Source organism: Doryrhamphus excisus, linkage group LG12 (genome assembly GCF_037039965.1).
Source record: "Doryrhamphus excisus strain RoL-2023G ecotype Guam linkage group LG12, RoL_Dexc_Guam_v1.1, whole genome shotgun sequence".
Classification (NCBI taxonomy): domain Eukaryota; kingdom Metazoa; phylum Chordata; class Actinopteri; order Syngnathiformes; family Syngnathidae; genus Doryrhamphus; species Doryrhamphus excisus.
In genome coordinates this window covers 18,750,778-18,770,000 of record NC_136368.1, presented here as the reverse complement: position 1 = coordinate 18,770,000, position 19,223 = coordinate 18,750,778, and the positions used below count along the sequence as shown (strand labels likewise).

Sequence of the window (19,223 nt, the reverse complement as noted above, 5' to 3'; positions counted from 1 at the left end):
TTCACTTGGCATCACTTGGCTTCCATTTAACGTACTTGCATAGATCTGGTCAGCTGCCGGCGGCCACACCAGACTGTTGATTGCCATTGACGATGACTGTATCTTCAGATTTCTGATTGTTTTCAAGGAAAGAAAGAAAAAAATCTGAAAATGTTTTATATCAAAATTTACAGATGCTTTAATAAATTATTGTATTTCAAAAGCTGATGTGTGTGTGTTTCTTAATTATTCATGTGCAGGGTTTATAAAATGTATTTGTGGCCATTGCGCATCGTTTCAAGACTGGACGGATGAAAAACTCAATACGGAATAGTCGGTATCACGTGATGTTGATGTTTACGTTTTACTGCGCATGCTCCATTGACTATTCTGTTTGATTGTAGCGGCGCATGTAAACACGAGATTGACACTTTCCATGTATACCATTGTTTTCGGAAAAGTCATTCAGAAAGATTCCATTCGTAACGACGAAAATTCAAAACGATACAAAGACAATAACAATAGAAAGCTTAATAAAATTGTTTAATATAATTACGAGTTATCGTGCTGTTGTTTATTTTTATTCAGGCACAAGGAGACTTCATTTATTTTTTTAAAGTTTTTATACAGGCATTAGGTAGACTCCCAGCATCAAAGGACCCATAAATGTACGTGTTTTGCCGCACAAAATGGAAAATATATGACTTTTGTACTGAAGGCTAAACGTTCCTAACGTAGCCGAGTGGGTTAAAGCAGCTCTTTGATGACGTCACGTCGAGATTTTGTGACGTCATCCCCGCCCTCCTGCTTGAAGCAGCAGCAACAGTTGGCTGCTTCATTATTCTCTCCCTCCCTCCTCTTCACAATGTTTGCTTCCTACACTGTCTTGATTTTACTTTTCTACGGCCTGGTTGCCACTGAGGCGCAACTGCCGACGCCTTCTGCTACTCCGAGTAAGTTTTTAAGACACCTCGAATGTTTTTTTTATTTATTTTTATGTGTCACATGACATGCTAAATTATGCTAAACTAAATCTCTGCTCCTCGCCCGTTAGCTTCCTGAACGATGAATTTGCTCAATTCTAGCTAGTAACTACAAAAGCAGTCGTTCCATATAAAATGTGTCATGAGTTCCGTTTAATAATATACAACCAAAGTGATATTCGCTAAGCAAAGAATGTCGCGTTCAACACTTTAATGTCTCTTCACAGCTTTTTCAAAAAAGTTAGATTTGAGTTGCATCATTTTTTCAATCCCATGACTGTCTTTAATCACGTGACCCACTTTGAAACTACTGAACAAAACATTTTAAATTCACATAGCTTTTTTTTACGTTTGGGAGAAGGCAATAAAAAAGTCTTGCTTGTTCAATTTCCCTTTTGAAATGGTGATATTACAGGTGCTAGAAGTTACACACCAACTATCAGTTAACCTATTATATTACAGCACATCATAGCAATCCCCAGACTGCATGGAATTGTGCCCACTGGTGGCAATTAAGTGTTTTGATCGTAAGACATGGCAATTACATTATTGCTGCTTAGTATCATCATATCACTAAAAAAAAACGATACATTCATGTCAATGCTTTACTGTCCATATTTTCAGTTGTAGCATCTTGTTCCTCCAAGTCCAACACCAGCTGTGGGGAATGTCTGCAGAACGTCACTGTAGGTCTCCCAGTATACTATTGGTATGTCATGTAATTGAGGATAAATGGCTGCTTGAATGTGTTGTTGCAGTGTTTGTGGTGTATGCCAACCAAGCAGTGTTTGGACTACCCAGTGAAGAGCATCCTGCCTCCAAGTAGTGTGTGTCCGCTCAAGGAAGCACGATGGGGGTTTTGTTGGAGTGAGTACAATAATTTATACATGAAAGAATGTGCTTTTTGGTATGTTTGCTTGTTATGTTCTTTATAGCCACAAAAAGGCAAAACGTGATTAATCCTTTCATGCGCATTGATCAGATCGTTTGTGACTATAGCAGTGTTATTTCATCAATGGAGGGATTTAGAAGTTTGTACGGTGGTATTCTATATGAAAATATTAACTTCATATAGAACAAAAATGTTGTAACTGCGTCTCAGCTGTCTCCAAGTCAAACACCTCAAAAAGAAATGGGAATGAGACAAAAACATTTGGTAATGGTAATGGTTTTATTTCATTTGAACATGCATCAGATTACAATTGAATGCATCACATAATCAGTTCACAGTTCCACATGTCCAAAAGGAGTAGGAAGAAGCAAAGCTTATTAAATCCTACTCCTCCATCTGGTACTTTTACAATCAGTAACTGATACATTTGTTCACTTCCTGCTTTCTTAATAGAGTTTAAGTTTTTTTTTTCATGTACCAAAGTACGAGGTGATTATTTATATATATATATATTTTTTTTATCAGTTTTATCAGTAACTGTTACATTTGTTCACTTCCTGCTTTCCTAATATAGTTTACGTTTTTTTTTGGTTTGTGTTTTTTTTTTTGTTTTAATTTTATTTTTGTTACATACCGAAGTACAAGGTGATATGACCATACAATGACATTTTGAGAAAGCAATTTAATGCATTAAAGTCAAATAGGCTGTTAATCAACCAACCAAATGTTTAAGACTACAGGCAAAATATTAGCCAAAATGTGGTTTTAATGAAATTTCCTCTCAGATATTCACACTACTAATTTTTCTTTCTCGATTTGAACGATGCTGCTGAGTAATCCAGTAAGACAGTCAATGTATACTTCAAAGACCCTGAGAGTTATGGAACAAAAAATGTCAAATAACCTTGATGGTAACCTTGTCAATAACCTTGGAGGGTCCTGATGACTTCCACGATTACCTGACCTGTTTTGCAGTGGAGGGGGGCGCCATGATTTAGGGTGTTTTGTTTTTCCTTCAATGGAACAAAGGAGCGTTAGGTAGTGCATGGGTGTCAAGCGGCACCTGGAAGTGTGGAGATGTTGTGGTGGACTTAAGACTGTCATCTGTGTGGTAATAACTGGGGCTCACAAGGAGGAATAACGTCTTTTGGACCATGCAGCTGGGTGGCCGTAGCTTCTTTAAATGGCATCCTCACATTTGTAATGGGCTTATTTGTATTTGACCCAGCAAGACTCTGCTCAACAAGGGACTCACTGCTTTCTTTGATGTGCCTGTTTGACTTCTAGTAAACTTCCAGATTTTGATCATCGCGCTGGCAGTTTTGGCCGGCGTCGTCCTCATCCCCTTGTTTGTGTGCTGCTTGTGCTGCTGCAGGCGTCAGAGAACCAGGTGAGCAGTGGAGCCGCGAGTCACATGACATTGAAATCTGCTTGGGTGGGTGGGGGGGTGGGGGTTGCAAAGCACACAATAGCGTAATTCTTCTTCGAGGCTGATACGGGCGTCTGCAAAATCCTGCTGCAATTTGACTGGCATTTCCTTGCGTTTTTTAAAAATCTTTTTTTAGTCTTCACACAAAAGTAACTTTTTTTTGTTATCTTTTAGAAATGATGATGATGTAAGAGAACAGCACCAAACCAGAGAAAGGAACTCTCGGCAGAAAGAAAGGTAAAAATAGTACTGTCACTTTTACTTTGTTTGATCTTCTGAAAGGATGATTCTGATTTTAAAAGGCTTACATGAGTGCGCCGGTTTTTTAACACTTATTTTTTGCCCGTACAGGAGAGTGGAAATGCAACTGAGACATGATAAAATAAGGCAGAAATATGGTGAGGCTACGTTTTTTATATAAACAACCCTATACCGCCATCTGCTGGTGTGAACTTGCTACTAACTAAAAAAAAACAGTTTGAATGAAGGTGACAGTTTTTTTTATTTTTACTTTTAGGTCTTAATAAGGATCCTCCCTACTCACGCATGGATGATAAAAAATAATTCCTCAAAAGTGGCCAGACGGTAGCAGAGAGACACAGTGTCTATTCGAGTGGAGGCCACTGTTTGAAACCGCGGTATACCCTTGGCTATGATTGGTTGACAACTTTCCTCAAAATTGACACCAATAACATGAATATCAAGCACATTTCCTTATACAAGTATGCTTAACTGTGATTGTGTCATTCTTTGAATTTATGTTTACCAAAAGGTCTTATTTAAGTGGCTACTGATTTCTTTTGTACTGTTAACTCTCCACTACAGTGTTTTATATTCATCCATTGGTCAAAATCATTGGAGTATATGTCTAATTTGATAATCGTGGTGATATGCATTCCATGCACATAGAATGACAGTACAGTATTTTCACACAATGTTTTACTAAGCACATTTACTGTATGTATGTCAATGTCACATTGCTATTGCTGAATTATTGAATTGTACCACAACTCGCTGTAAGATGGTTCATAATGTTAGAAATGGAAACATTTGAACATTTTGTTATTGCTTGTGTAAAAAAAAAAAAAAAAATTAAACCATCCAGAAATGTGATGTGCTTTTTATTGTGCATCAATGCGGTTTTACTTCAGTGGTTTGTTACGCTGACTTTTTTTCATAGAGGACCTTTGATGAGTATTTGCAGGATTTTTTTTACTAATGTTTTGCGGTAGGTTCTTAAAAACAACACTTCTCATGCAAAGAGGATTTTGGATGAGTGTTTTTGCCTTAAAAAACCTTAAAAACAAAACCTTCCTGTCAAATGCAGGATGTTTTAATGTTGCAGTAGGTCATTAAAATTAAGCATTTTTGAAAAATCACTTGCACTCTTGATTAAAACTGTTTAAAGACCAGTGTAAAAAATGCAAGAATTAAAAATTTTGCACTGTTGAATGCAAATTTTTGGACCTTTTGTACTGAGTTGTGGACTCCTAGAGAGCAGTGACACTCGATAACCTGCACAGAAAGCTTTCAAGGTCTTCCAGAAACTACACTGCGTCTGTTTTAATTTATTCCAGACTTACAGCTTGTATGCAGGCATGCCCATATAAGGAAGTCACAGTTCTTTTGAAAAAGCCACATTACCATACGGATGTGAGGGCCTTCAATCATGTGGGATACCCCCTGTAACATCTCCACATAGCCAGCTGCCAGCTGCAGTTTCACGCCCTCCATTGTTCCACTGATGGAAAAAAGGACTCGTGATCATGATGGTACCCTCGCCACTTATGTTGTGTGGGAAACAGGTGGGATCACCTTATGATAGTACCTTCCAGGTTCCTTTTTTTTCTCATCAGTAAACTTACTTTGAAACTTCTGTCACAGATGCCGTCTGACGGTCAATTGGTCTGCAGTCAACAAAAACTTGGATTTGGCCTGAAGATTGTCCTGTGTCTTAACGGACAGCCACTTGGATCCTGCTGAAGGCCAGTGACATTTTTTTTTTTAAGTCTACCACTTTTTTTGCTCGTAACGTTCAGGATCTCTAAGTCTAAAATGACTGTCTTACTGTGTCCAACCTGGGAGTGCCAACTGCAAAATCTACAAGCTAAAATGTGGACCAGAGAGGCTAGATAGAGTCCTTGTCGTCCCCTGTGGCACAAAGGTAAATGGAGGACACAACTCACAAGAACGATGCAGAAGGATTACATTAACAGTGATAACATCAGCGGAACGTTGCACAGGAATGCTGAACAAGTACCGGAAATAGGCTAAGTTTAAGTTTGCAGTACCACACACAAAAAGTAGAGATGTATTATTAAAACTTCGGTACGTGATTTAAAAAAAAAAACTTAAACTATATTAGGAAAACAGGAAGTGAACAAATGTAACTTTACTGATGGTACCAGATGGAAAAGTACCAGATTACAATTGAATGCATCCCATAATCAGTTCACAGTTCCACATGTCCAAAAGGAGTAGGAAGAAGCAAAGCTTATTAAATCCTACCCCTCCATCTGGTACTTTTACAATCAGTAACTGTTACATTTGTTCACTTCCTGCTTTCCTAATATAGTTTAAGGTTGTTTTTTGTTTTGTTTTTTTTTTTTGTTGCTAGTCCTAGCATAGAAGTGTTTCAAATGTACTTCTTCCCTGAGATCATATTTCTCCTCTCTTGTAGAGAAGTATTGGATGACATTTTTAGCTAATTGGTTATTTTTAGCCTTATGCATTATTTTAGCTGTTTGAAGATGAACTATATCAGCAACTATATATCAACTATATCTAATGGAATAACCAAGGTAATTACCAGTGCTGTGGACCGCAGTGTGCACAGCTGCAGGTACACCCCGGACTGGTTTCCAGACAGGGCACATACACACAAAACAACCATTCATGCTCACATTCATACCCATGGACAATTTAGAGTCTCCGGTTGCATATTTTTGGAATGTGGTAGGAAACCGGAGCACCTGGAGAAAACCCACACACACACGCACTGGAAAAACATGCAAACTCCACACAAGAGATGGCGCCTTAAGATGGCAGTAGTAGTTTCCTCTGCAATGAGTGGCATGCAGCGTTAAACATAGTCCATGATATCCCAACGCAGTCTTATCTATTTGTCATTTTTCATATTCTTGTTCTTATTTCCTAGTCAGTGCAGATTGGTGTCCTGTCACACTGTGTTAGAATGGGCTACCTTGCAGTAGTAGCGAGAGGCTAGCTCTTCGTGTTAGCCGCTACATTAACAATGTCGCTGTAGCTTAGTTTATATACAGGTTAGTTATGTAAATAGAACATTGGAGGTGTTTGGGAGGGGTTTTTTTAGGGCATATAGTCGAAATTTATGTGTTCTGTTACTTGCATTTTTAGCTCCCATATCCTACTTGTGTTTTGTGGTCATGTTTTACATAAGAATACCAAAAAAGGTCCTATTTTCCTCACAAGTACCCCATTTTAGAACAAGTGATATAGAGGATCTTTGACTATTGTTTTTACAGTACAGTGCTCCTGCTGTAGGTTATTAAAAAACAACACAGTGGTCTTGGTATTGAGACGATCTTTGACTAGCAGATAGTTTCATCCATTTCTTGTGAACGCGCACAGGGACCTCGGTCACGCGGAGATTACCCTGCGCGCTCCCGTGTCCGAGGTCCGCCCAGCAGAGTGGACCACGTGACGATTTTGCTCGAATTACAGTTTAAATTTCAGTGCGCGCGCCTGCGCCACCACGAAATAGTCGAAAAACGGTCCAGTTTCCCCCGGCCGGTTAGCAGTCTGTCTCCTTTTTGATTTAAAACATTTTTTTTTTACCGCTAACAAAAAGAGCAGGATGTCGGACGAAAAGCCAAAGGTGAGCACTTTCTCTTCGAGGTAGTAAATAGACTCTCACCCGTTTTGCCGGTTGCTAAACGGCTCAAGCTAAATGGTCATCCGGCTAAGCTAGCGCCGCTTGCAGGTTTAGGATGGCGCATTTGAGAGGGGGGGGCTAAAACAAAGGTTGTCAAATTTACCGATTTTCTTTGCGAAATATGCAAACTTTTACATATTTATTTACAGGACAGTATGTCAAGCGGATGCTGTAACGGTATCGTCTGACTTATTTTTTTTGTCCGGGTGAAGTTTTGAGCGATATCAGGGTAGCTCTCTTTTTTGCGCCATTGTGGCTTTCTGCGCCAGTTTGGACATGGGCTAGCATACTATGCTAACCACTGGTTGTGGCTCTAGTCCAATGATAAGCGTATAAGGCTAAAATAGTCTCAATATTGTCCTTTTGGGGCTTTCAGCATACATATTACCTTGATAAAGACGTTTTTGAGTGTTTGTAGTTGACTCCTGTTGTGACTTTTTGTGTGCAGGAAGGAGTGAAAACGGAGAACGACCACATTAACCTGAAGGTAGCAGGTCAAGATGGCTCAGTGGTACAGTTCAAAATCAAAAGGCACACTGCACTCAGCAAACTCATGAAGGCATACTGTGAACGACAGGTCGGCTCATTTCTAAGCATATCATTCAATATCATTTTCCTATGTATTGTCCAATTGTGTACTTTACAATTGGAGTGTCACTCTATAATTATTGATTCTGTCTCTTTACAGGGGCTGTCGATGCGTCAGATAAGATTTCGGTTTGACGGGCAGCCCATAAATGAGCTGGACACGCCTGCACAGGTTGGTGATGCACAACACTTGCTTGTTAGACCTTTTTAAGAGTCAATTTTACATATAGATTATGCAATTGGAAGCCATGTTGCGCTTGAATCTACTGTACATGCTTCCATCCGTGAATCATCACAGCCTGTCACACCCCTTTAACGACATTTAAGTCACGAAAGAAGCCGAAAGTAGACTCGCAAGGAGACAAATTGCACCCATCCAACCATTTTCTGTAGTGCTTGTCCTCATTAGGGTCACAGGTGACGAGTAGCAAGATGAGGGGTACACCCGCAGGGCACATATAGACAAACAACCATTCACACTCACAGTCAGACCTGTGTGCAATTTTGAGTCACCAATGTGCACATGCACACAAAGATGGGTGCAAATTTAAGTCGCCAATCTGCACATGCACACAAAGATGACATATAAGATCTCTTTTGTGCGATCCATGTGTTTTACTTCATGTATCTCTCTACAACTCTGACATAAGCAACCTAAAATGGTGCTCACGGCCCACAATGCAGTACACAATTTGGGATGTTAACCAAAAAAAAACATGGTAACCGGGGCGAACATTTAATCAAGGTATCGCTGTATTTAACAATATGTAATAGTCTGTATACCACCTCACAATATGATTAGCGATACATGGCTCACGATAACAATATCTTGATGTAATGATAGGGTGAAATAAAACTAAAAATAAAATTATTAAAGCTACTTTGACAAAATGAAAGGAGGGGTGTGCTATTTATGTGACTGCCAATATTTAAATGGTACTTTATTTACAAAGCACATCTCCACTCAGTGTGCTAATTTATCATCAAATACATGTCTCATAAATAGAATGCTTAGAAATACTATCTGGTTTTGAACCTGGCAAAATGTGTAAACAAAGATGCCAGAAAGTGGAATGACACCACGGTGAGTATCTTATCTGGTCACACATAATAATAAGCAAGTGGGCAACAGGGCACACTGGCATCATATCATCAAGTGTGCAGTGGCACATACCACTCAGGCTGCAGCCCCCGCCCCCACACAAACAGCCATATGCATGTTAAGCAAAAAAAAAAGGTGTACAACTGAGTGACTGAGTGCGTCAATATGTTTTGTTTTCCGCAGCTGGAAATGGAGGACGAGGACACTATTGATGTGTTTCAGCAACAGACAGGAGGAGCCTTTTCTTAAGCAGAGTCCATTCTCTTGTGCGTCCCCACACATTTTTATTTTTGCTTCCCATGTTGTAAGTGTTTATTATTGTTTGGGTTTTTTTCTTTTTCCTTTCTGCTGGGATGGGTGCTGGGCTTTTCACAACATGCAGCAGCAGTTTTTACATTTCCGACGGCCTTGCTTTGCAAATGGGTATGATTTTTAACCTGTTTATTTCACGTGACTACATTGTGTCCATGCAGAGACGCTAATCATACTACATTGGGCCTACATTGGACCAGAACTGAAGATCCTTTTTTTTTGAACATCATATTGTCATACTGTAGCAAGTGTGAATTCACAATATGATTAACAAGCTTATCACACTTTAGTTGTGTTTTTTTTTTTAGTTTTTGTGTGTGTGAGTGTTAAATTCACGATTTGACTGATTTGCATCATGTTTGCAGATGGGGAATATGCGTATGAATGATGTAGCTGTGTTTCTGATGTTGCACTCAAAGCAGATTGACCGAAATTAAGACAAAGTACAGTCATGTTGCTGGACCAAAAAACAAACAAAAATAAAGTGTGTGTTTTTTGTTTTTTTTTTTTAAGTGAAGGGTTTTATTTTTTATTTTAATTCCCAAGGGTTTTTGTTTTTATTTTTTACGGGGGGAAAGGTGGTACTTTGGTCTTTCCTGTAATGTATACAATAATTTAGATTCCTCTTCAATTTTATAAAAATGGTTTGAGTTTTTGCTTTCTGGAGCGTTCCCATGAAATGACGTCATGCTTCAAATCCCTTTTTTAATGGGAAGGGTTTGTAATACACGTTACAGCCACTAGAGGCCACAATTGTACCAAAGAGTTGCTCGTTTCTTTCCTCCTAGAATTCAACCTCTCGTCTTCCATCTTTTTTTTTTTTATCGGTGGTTGTACCAGTGTAAACATTTGCTTTTACCACCAAATTAAATTTGAGACACAGCTTTATTACAATAATAATTTTTAAAGCTAATGTTTACCTAGATGCGTACAGTGGGGTCACCCTCATCCATGACGTGATTGAGTTGGGTTTTATTTTGAAAGAATAAACCGTTAATACTAATCCCAATACACATTATTTTTGTCAGTGGGGTCATGATGCAGCAAATCTCCACATCTGTATTTGGACTTGTTAACAGAGACTTATTGTTTCACAGCTCATTCACCATAACTTGTGTCATGTGACGCTCTGCTGACAGCACACTGTTCATTATTATTCAGTGTGTAACAGATGTCTCATTCAGCCCATCACCTTCAAGTATTTATCCATTACACGGGGCCTGTTCTACAGTTGGCAATGCCAAGCAAAGTATAAATATTCATGAAAACATACTGTACTAGAAACAGTCTTTCAGTTCAACGGTTTCAGATTTACACACCCATTCCAGATTATCTCAGTGACCGCTCAAAAGCAGATCTGTTGTGCTTTTTTCCACATTTCCAACCTATAAATGTAATTAGAATATTATATTCCCGTGTTAAACAATGCCAAAGTTTCATATAATGAGGTTTACACATTTGGAAGTGATCCCTGAAAGATGTTTTTCCTAACACCGACTCACTATGACATCACAGTGAGCCACACTTCCTAATAAGGGCATGCCCATAGCAACTGTACAAGTTGATTGTCATTGATTGGGCATGGCGGGAGGCGGGCCGTGGGTAGAAGAAATTAAAACAGATACAGCAGGAATAGGTTCCGATTCTGGAAGATCTAGAAAGCATTCTGTACGGGTTATCGTGTAGGAATCCCCAACTCAAAACAAAGGGCTGAAAATACGGATAATAGGTCCCTTTCAGACAAGAATAACCAGAAAGAGCAGGAATAGGTTCAGATTCTGGAAGATCTAGAAAGCATTCTGTACTGGTTATCGTGTAGGAATCCACAACTCAAAACAAAGGGCTGGAAATACGGATAATAGGTTCCCTTCAGACAAGAATAACCAGAAAGAGCAGGAATAGGTTCAGATTCTGGAAGATCTAGAAAGCATTCTGTGTGGGTTATCGTGTAGGAGTCCACAACTCAAAACAAAGGGCTGAAAATACACCATAATAGGTCCCCTTCAGACAAGAATAACCAGAAAGAGTACTAAGAAAACATGGTGGATACAATAGGGGCTTGGGAGGTTGGGTGTTCTCCAGGCCCAGCAAATCAAGTTAACATGGAACACGTAGTGATGGGATGAGGTCAGTCACATCCTCGCTGTGTCCTGCCAACTAACTCCTCACATGTGACGCACTCCTCTGCAGAGTCGCTCCAGCTGCCTGAATGGAACCAGTGTGCACGATGGAGAACCTCTGTGAACCACTCGTCTCCAGAGTTAGCGTGGCGTGCTGATGTCACCCTTGGGTGTGCGAGCTTGTGTCGTCCCCGCCCTTGTCAACAGATGTCACAAATGTGAGGAAATATCACCGATTGTTGGAATGAAAGTTAAACACAGGTTATAATAACTGCTGAGAGACAGAAGAAGAAGAAATAAACGGCTTCTTCCTGCTACCTTTCGGACATGTTGAATTGTGCAAGTGTAAACTATTACCATTAAACGCAAACTTAAGTTGTTTACACATACAGTGTCTCCGTTTATTTGCTCAACTACAGAGAGTAGCAGGCATCTCGTGATGAATAAGTCCAAGTCCACCCTCGTTTCGACACTCGTCAGTCGACTTTAGCTTGGACTTTATTTTTCCAGATGTTGAGCAGCTTTTGTGTACAGCAGAACTTTCTCTTGAAATTCCTTACAGATGCCACGTCAGATCTGCAGGCTGCGTGTGTTGCAGTGATAACATCTACCACAATACATAAGGTGGTATCAAACAAAGTAAAGGTAAATACAGTCAGCTAGTAGCACATTTATTTGCTTTTCCTTAAGGGAAAAACATCTGGGTGGCTGAATGTATGCTGTCCACACATTGTTACTGACAAACCACACCTTCAGTCATTTATAATTCCTTAATTGTTATTTTTTTTTTTACAAATATTTAACATATTTATTGTATAATTAACAACTACTTTTGGAACTTAGTTTCAAGAGACCTTGAAGATTGAGGGCCATCACAAGTGCAGTCTGCATTATAAGCGATATGTGGTTCACCACCAGATGGCGTTGTTAAGCGTGGTGATGTACTATATGTATTAACAGCCATGAGTTCACTGTTAAACTTGAAAAAGAAAAACATAACTAACACAATATGATTTAAAAACACATTCTTGTTCTTTCTCATTATCCAGGGGAGTGTTACTATTTTTTGACGACCCCCAGTGGGCGTTGATTGATTTGTTAATATATTTTTTATTCGCCACAAACAATGCTACATGAACTCTGCCTATCACAAGTAAGTCCGTAAACACGTGACCCGGAAGAAGATTTCTACTACTACTACTACTAGCTAAAAAAACTGTAGCCGTTAAGTTGCTACGATGACGTATTTCGGCATATAAACGTTGTTTTTGTCTTTAAGAGATATTTGAAGTTAAAAGATAACTTTAAGACCGTAAGGGACGCCATTGTGACGTTTAAAAAAACGCTTTCCTTGTTTTAGCGGACTCAAAGTACCACAATGCAACACAACAAACTGTTAATCTCCTTGGCTACGGCGTTTGAGGAGATACGCCCCACGGAAAAAAAAGGAGGCTTGGCCTTGAAAAGGGCTCATTGTAGGGCGTGATGAACATGTGTGCAGCGGCAGTGTGACTGTGCGAGTTCGAACCCCCCCCCTCCCTCCTCCTTCTTTGACGACCCTCTCAGCAGCAGAGGAGGGATTAGTTAATGGGCGCACATCACCTCCTCCTCCTCTTCGGACTACTCCGCGACGTGGAAAGTGCAAAACGTTGAATCATGCTCCTCGTCATCCCCACCGACTGGAAGTGGAGCCGGAATTGGGCAAAATTTGGATAACAGCAAGAGAAGAGAGGAACTTTTCCGAGCTCGCCTCAACAGCAACACCCTCCTTCTCCGTATTGTTGTTGCCGTGAAAATGCCTCCTCAACAGGGGCTCGGTCCGCTCCATTACCCCCCCTCACTCACACATGTGGTCTATATGCTGAAGAAGTAAAGGAAGGAATCGAACCTTTACAACCAAAAGACACGCGGATATTTTTTTTTACTTATCTTTTTTCTTAGCTCTTGAACTGATCCGTCCAACATGGGGAACGCAGGGAGCATGGACCAACACACGGATCTCAGGGGCCACAACATGCCCCTAAAACTCCCCATGCCGGACCCCGGAGAGCTGGAGGAAAGATTCGCTATTGTTTTGGTGAGTTCAAATAAACTTTGTACTTTTTCTCCGTGTCTCCTGGAACGGGACAGCTGTTCGAGTTATGGGCTGGACCCCCCGGCACAGTTCCCCACACGCCTGGTCCCCTTTGTTGCTACCAGATCCTGGTAATGGGAGTCATCCAAAATACTCCACTTTAATGAATTCTGTCTGTCTAACTGAATAATAACACATTTTATAAACCAGAAAATTAGCACCAAGCTGCTTTTAGTGCTCTGATAACTCTTTAATGAAAACACTAACCAAGTGTACCTAAAAATAACTTTAAAAATGTTGAATAATTGACATTATTTATGTATTTCCCAAATTCCCATCATGTCTGGAGTTGCGTCAAAGCAACAAAGTACAAAGACAACTACAAAGTGCTCAAAGTATGTGTTATATATAGTACAAACAATGGAGAAAAGTTAATATACTTTAATAAGTACACCGGTGTAATACCAAGAACTGTATATAAAAAATACTACCATTAAGGAATTCCATTTTACTACAATTTAAATGCTTTTAGTTGAAATTGTCAAGAGATGTAATTTATTATGAGACATGTTTATGGTTCCTCCGTCATCCATATGGAAAATAATTATTTTAAAACAACCATCCATTCCCTTAGTTTGCTGGAGCCTATGCCGGAGTAGACATACATACAACCATTCACACTCAGATTCATACCTATAAACAATAAAAAAAAATAGCATTTTAGAACTGTTTTTATATTGACTGCACACTAGTTGAGACTGACTCAACAGCACCTCTGCTGGTTGCAACCAAGTAGTGCACTCGTAGATTCTTCAAAACACAGTTCCCCCAATTAGATGTTATTAAAAAAAGGTGAGGTAACCAAACTATTGAATATAGAATGCAGCATATTTTTATTTCAGCCCTGAAACGGCAATAATAAACATTAAATCAACAAGTCTATGATAACCCTTCGCCTAAAACCTTAACCCTGTTTCTTGAACAAAATGACACATATTTGGCTTTAATGTTGCATTATCCATCTTTTATGAGGTCATTTTTATTTTGTGTTGCCACCTTGAAATTACATCGTGTTGAAAGTTGAAAGTACACTGCAGTAATTGAACTTATGTAGTTGTAATCAGGTGTTATTAAACAAGGTATCAACAATTCTAACCAGATAGTCAACTTAGAACTGCAACAATCTATGAATTGAGTACCAGATTAATCGGCAACTATTTTGGTAATAGATTAATCGTGTTTTCAAAATTTTTATATATAAATAACCTCTGATTTCAGCCTCGGGTCGCATGGTGGTTGAGTGGCTAACATGTTGGTCTTGGAATCTCCGTTGGGCATCTCTGTGTGGAGTTTGCATGTCTATATGTGCCCTGTGATTGGCTGGCGACCAGTCCATGGTGTACCCCGCCTTTCCTCAGCTGGGATAGGTTCCAGCATACCCCCCTGTGACCATAGTGAGGATAAGCAGTATAGAAAATGGATGATTTTAGCTTCTAAAATGTGAATATAAGACCTAAGTCAACCATTTTAGCCAAAATAAAGAAATATTGGGGCAGGGCGGCATGGCGGTCTAGTGGTTAGCGCGCAGACCTCACAGCTCGGAGACCAGGGTTCAATTCCACACTCGGTTTGCATGTTCTCCCCGTGCATGCGTGGGTTTTCTCCGGGTACTCCGGTTTGCTCCCACATTCCAAAATCATGCTAGGTTAATTAGCGACTCCAAATTGTCCATAGGTATGAATGTGAGTGTGAATGGTTGTTGGTCTATATGTGCCCTGGGATTGGCTGGCGACCAGTCCAGGGTATACCCCGGCTCTTGCCCGAAGACAGCTAGGATAGGCTCCAGCACCCCCGCGACCCTCGTGAGGAAAAGCGGTAGAAAATGAATGAATGAATGAATATTGGGCATAGCATGGATGCAACTTTGTTGTTCTTTAGAAATCAACAGCGCCTTTTTATGATGCCTTATTGCTACATTAATACCTCTTCCAGCGGCAATCAAAACTCTGCATGAATTGCAGAATTTGCTTTACTTCTCAGTGTATATGACATTACTATCTGTCCTGATACTGTACAGTACTGTACTATGATCTTTTACAAAGGCGGAACCGTTTGGGAAGGTTTTAAAAGATAACGCTTGGTGAGTTTCAAAGCATGGTCTGAATCCTCACCAATGCGGGTCATATTTAGGATATCTGTTGTCGGCATACTTAAGAACAAGCATGGACGGGTGAAATTTGAGCAATGGTTGCAAATCTAGGTCAAACGTGATTGTCGCCTGCTCGAGTACGCTCATAAACATTTGGTGCCACTCAGCGAGAAAGGAACTTGGCACGAGCTAGTGACTTGTTATGACTTGTGTGATCATAAAAAGTGGGTGCAATGTTTAGTCACATACACAGTAAGGGAATTTGTCTGCTTTTATACTGTTAAAAAGTTGGGAGTTTGATAAGAGGATCAGATCGGTCCAAGTGTTGCGTTTGTTTGGGTGGGATTGCTGTCATCCTCATGAGCCCTTTGTGGGCGACTTGGGCCAGGAGGATTAATCTGACTTGACCCGAATGTGAGTGGTTGGAGAATGATTTAGTTTGGTGGGTGACAGTATCTTTTTTCCGCAACTCCCACTCCTACTCCATTCTGCCAACGTGATGCCTCATCTCTTGATGGGATGGAAGCCCTCTAGCATTAGAAGAATTTAGCACCCTAATTATGGGATTTAGCGTTACTTACTGCCCTTTAAACTCAAACTCATTGGCACCTTTGCATTGATTGCCGACGTGATGACAAGACCTACTCACTCACGTCCTTATCACCATGAATCTCACATTTAGGCGAAGCATCCTTTTACTCACGTATTAAGTCCAGAGTGACAGACTTTGCACCAATGACATGTGATGATTAGTCGCAGCGAGATTAAATCAACAGTTGTTTATACAACAACAAGGAATATTATTTATTGGATGTTTTATCTTTATTGATTTTTATTTATCACAACGATCAGCGTATTCAAGAAACAAGCAGTTGCTGTTTGCTAAATACAAGGATGAAGAGTCTTGAACCAGTCATGATGTGCTATATATATCACTATATTGACAGTTACCATGGTAACCATTATGTCATTGGATGCTCATATCAACTCGTATTTTGGTACGTGACAAAAATTTTTTTTTTTTTAAAACTCATTAGGAAAGCAGGAAGTGAACAAAAAAGGTGACAAAAAAATTTAAAAAACTTATTATATTGAACAAATATAGCAGTCACTGATTGTAAAAGTACCAGATGGAGGGGTAGGATTTAATAAGCTTTGCTTCTTCCTACTCCTTTTGGACATGTGGAACTGTGAACTGATTATGTGATGCATTCAATTGTAATCTGATGCATGTTCAAATGGAATTAAACCATTACCATTACCATTACCATTACCATTACCATTACCATTACCATTACCATTGCCATTACCATCTATAGGTAAACATAAGAGGCTTGTTGATCCTGTCACTCCTAATAGGTTTGATCATCAGCCAATCCCAGTAACACGAAAGGGAGGCATTGGGATTTAAGCGGTGGTCACCTTCAAGTGGTCACCTTTGGACGGTATGTTACGTCTGGTCAAGGGTGTAAAGTACAGCGGTAGCTCGGTTTTTGTTCTAAAAAGTCACTGTTTCATTCCTGACAAATGAAATTCCCGCAGATGTGTTAGTTCTGTAGTTACCCGTTTTTTGATTGAGACCGCCTATGCTTTGATAAGATAAGCCTCGGCTATGATCCAGTTCGTCTTGTTTAAAGGGTGAATGATTTCTATTGGCGACTATGATCCTCGCAAATTACCGGTTCTTGTTTTTGAAGCACCGCGTACGTGAATGAAAGGTTAATTGGGTCTCTGTGGCTCCAAAAGGCTGTTTAACGAGCGTACATCTGATGTCATGGTATCTGTGGCATGAATGGCCTCTTCATGTACATTTTATTTCAAATCCTTGTCGATGGAGTCAGCGCTATCATTTTAGTCAACATCAGATGATGCAAACAAAGCTTCAAAGTGGTAGTTTGGCCTCTTGAGTGCCTTGCTGATGAGCATGTGAAACAATGTGAAGGAGTCACACAGGGAAGAGGAACCCGGGCCAAAAGAACCACAAGCGAAGGAGGCGTGTGAGTGGAATGCAGTGCCAACCTCGAAGCGCTTCGCAAAAAAAAATTTGACCTTGAATGTAACACTCAGCCCCTTAACTGGTGCAGTGTGTTTCTGAGGCGGAGATGTTTACAATTGTTATGTCGCCGTGCCATATGGGACACGGGCTTAGCTGTTGTTGGAGGTGCACTCACTCCATAGTTAGTCTGGCCAGATTACATCTAAGAAGATTTGTTTGAGGGCTGCTCCAGTGACACGACAACAAGGCAATGTACTGCATGTCTGAACACTAGCCACGTATACATGGACCCAAATATTCCAATTCCATTCGGTTTATTTGCTCTAACGGAAAGAATGTAACCTTTGTATACACATCATTCCGAAAGAAAAGTGCCAATCCGAATGAATATATAATCAGATTCACAGGTGTGGAATATTCCTTTCCCCAATCCGATTGAGGTATCTTGTAACCGCTCAATCGGAAAGTTGTCAGACTGCGTTCTTCTTCGTGGTGTTTTTCTTCTTCTGTTGTTTATTGGCGGTTGGAAAGCAGCTTTCGTGTGCATTAGCGCCATCTGCGGAACAGAATCTAAACCCTTGTATACACCATTCATGAGTCCAGTTTTATTAAAAAAGAAAATACATATTTATATAAAACATGTGCCGAGCTTAATTATAAAATATTAGCAAGATTGAATTTTATCTTTTCCTGTTCCCGGGTGCGTTCTTTCAGCGAATGCTGAGATATGACGTAACACGCAGCTCTAGACGTTCTTCAGTTTTAAAAATGGAGGCAAGCAATCGGCACTGGACTGCTAAGGAAAGTTTGTTTTGGATTTAAACTAAATTTCAAGACTGGACGAAGGAAAAACTGGCAATACGGAGTTATTCCAACAAGGAAAGAAAAACTCGAGGAAGTCGGTATCACGTGATGTTGGTGTTTACGTTTTACTGCGCATGCCCCATTGACTATTCTGGTTGATTATAGCGGCGCATTTAGACACGCGATTGGAATATTCCTTTGTTTCGGAAAAGTCATTTGGAAAGATTCCATTCAGAAAGAGAAAAACTCCTCATGTAAATGTGTTTAATGTTAACTTTCTTAATGTCATTAAAAATATTTTACATTAGTTTCTTTGTTTTACTTATGAATATATGAGAGTAGCATTAAATCTGGATGTCACTTTCTGTTTTTTAGTAAGGGACATTCCTTTAGCTGTTTATATTATGGCAAGTATGTGGAATATTTTTTGTAATCTGGCTTTTATGCACCAAAACATCCGTCCATCCATTTTGTATTCATGCACTACATCATCATCATGTGTAAAGCCCATAAGCATATTTTTCCAAGACACCCAAGGAGTTGATTAACAATCACTACAATGGATATTGTCTGAGCGACATAAGGTGAACCGCGGCCTAAACCCATGCAACAATCCAACGGAACAGTGCCATTCTTTATTCGGCTTAGACTCCCAACACAGAGCCTGGCACCGGACCCAAACCGACAGTATGTCCGCTCTGTGTATGGCTGGGGTATGAGCAGTGTTTGAATCCGCGGGATACCCACAGCAATTAGTCATGAAATGAAATGCTCGGTAAGTGTCCTGCATCCAGTGTCGGGATCTCTCTGAAGTGCAGCAGGGCGAGGCGATAATGTGTCCCCAGAGCGGAACCCAAAGGCATCTTGTCTGACTGGCAGCGG

At 40.0% G+C, this 19,223-nt stretch overlaps 4 protein-coding genes across 19 annotated transcripts in view; all 4 read left to right on the top strand.

The window, feature by feature from the left end:
* myo10l3 (myosin X, like 3) overlaps positions 1–202 on the top strand; it is an 80,549-nt gene extending 80,347 nt beyond the window's left edge. The window contains exon 41 of the mRNA XM_058081747.2: positions 1–202. This exon is cut by the window's left edge and continues 883 nt beyond it. The gene's annotated coding sequence lies outside the window, so the exon portion shown is untranslated.
* A 470-nt stretch (positions 203–672) lies between these two features.
* Positions 673–4,404, top strand: pttg1ipb (PTTG1 interacting protein b). Its single transcript, XM_058082227.2, has 7 exons — positions 673–932; positions 1,587–1,648; positions 1,721–1,829; positions 3,142–3,244; positions 3,458–3,520; positions 3,635–3,681; positions 3,801–4,404. Exons 1-7 carry the CDS (start codon positions 743–745, stop codon positions 3,845–3,847), a joined length of 621 nt encoding a protein of 206 aa, XP_057938210.2. The 5' UTR covers positions 673–742; the 3' UTR covers positions 3,848–4,404.
* Positions 4,405–6,926: 2,522 nt separating this feature from the next.
* Positions 6,927–11,694, top strand: sumo3b (small ubiquitin like modifier 3b). 4 transcript variants are annotated; one of them, XM_078795218.1, is made up of 4 exons: positions 6,927–7,139; positions 7,645–7,956; positions 9,070–9,152; positions 11,389–11,694. In XM_078795218.1, the coding sequence occupies exons 1-3, from the start codon at positions 7,119–7,121 to the stop codon at positions 9,133–9,135; spliced, it is 399 nt and encodes a 132-aa protein (XP_078651344.1). In that variant the 5' UTR covers positions 6,927–7,118; the 3' UTR covers positions 9,136–9,152; positions 11,389–11,694. The 4 variants fall into 4 exon arrangements, 3 of the variants coding, with proteins under 3 accessions (XP_078651344.1, XP_078651343.1, XP_057937687.1); XR_013629585.1 differs by having other exon boundaries at positions 6,934–7,139; positions 9,070–9,190; XM_058081704.2 differs by lacking the exon at positions 11,389–11,694 and having other exon boundaries at positions 6,971–7,139; positions 7,645–7,773; positions 7,885–7,956; positions 9,070–9,704.
* A 1,445-nt stretch (positions 11,695–13,139) lies between these two features.
* Positions 13,140–19,223, top strand: part of fmnl2a (formin-like 2a) — a 54,798-nt gene continuing 48,714 nt past the window's right edge. For all 13 annotated transcript variants that reach the window (XM_058081437.2, XM_058081436.2, XM_058081432.2 and 10 more), the window contains exon 1: positions 13,140–13,395. In XM_058081437.2, the coding sequence (XP_057937420.2) occupies positions 13,282–13,395 (114 nt within the window). In that variant the 5' untranslated portion in view covers positions 13,140–13,281. The remainder of the gene's footprint in view (positions 13,396–19,223) is intronic.

Bases quoted from the DNA above. Each gene is read 5' to 3' on its own strand.
- pttg1ipb (XM_058082227.2), top strand. From the start codon at position 743: ATGACGTCACGTCGAGATTTTGTGACGTCATCCCCGCCCTCCTGCTTG. The intron at 3,245-3,457 runs GTGAGCAGTGGA...GTTATCTTTTAG, and splicing joins TGCAGGCGTCAGAGAACCAG to AAATGATGATGATGTAAGAG. The intron at 3,682-3,800 runs GTGAGGCTACGT...TTTTACTTTTAG, and splicing joins TAAAATAAGGCAGAAATATG to GTCTTAATAAGGATCCTCCC.
- sumo3b (XM_078795218.1), top strand. From the start codon at position 7,119: ATGTCGGACGAAAAGCCAAAG. The intron at 7,140-7,644 runs GTGAGCACTTTC...TTTTGTGTGCAG, and splicing joins TGTCGGACGAAAAGCCAAAG to GAAGGAGTGAAAACGGAGAA. The intron at 7,957-9,069 runs GTTGGTGATGCA...TGTTTTCCGCAG, and splicing joins AGCTGGACACGCCTGCACAG to CTGGAAATGGAGGACGAGGA.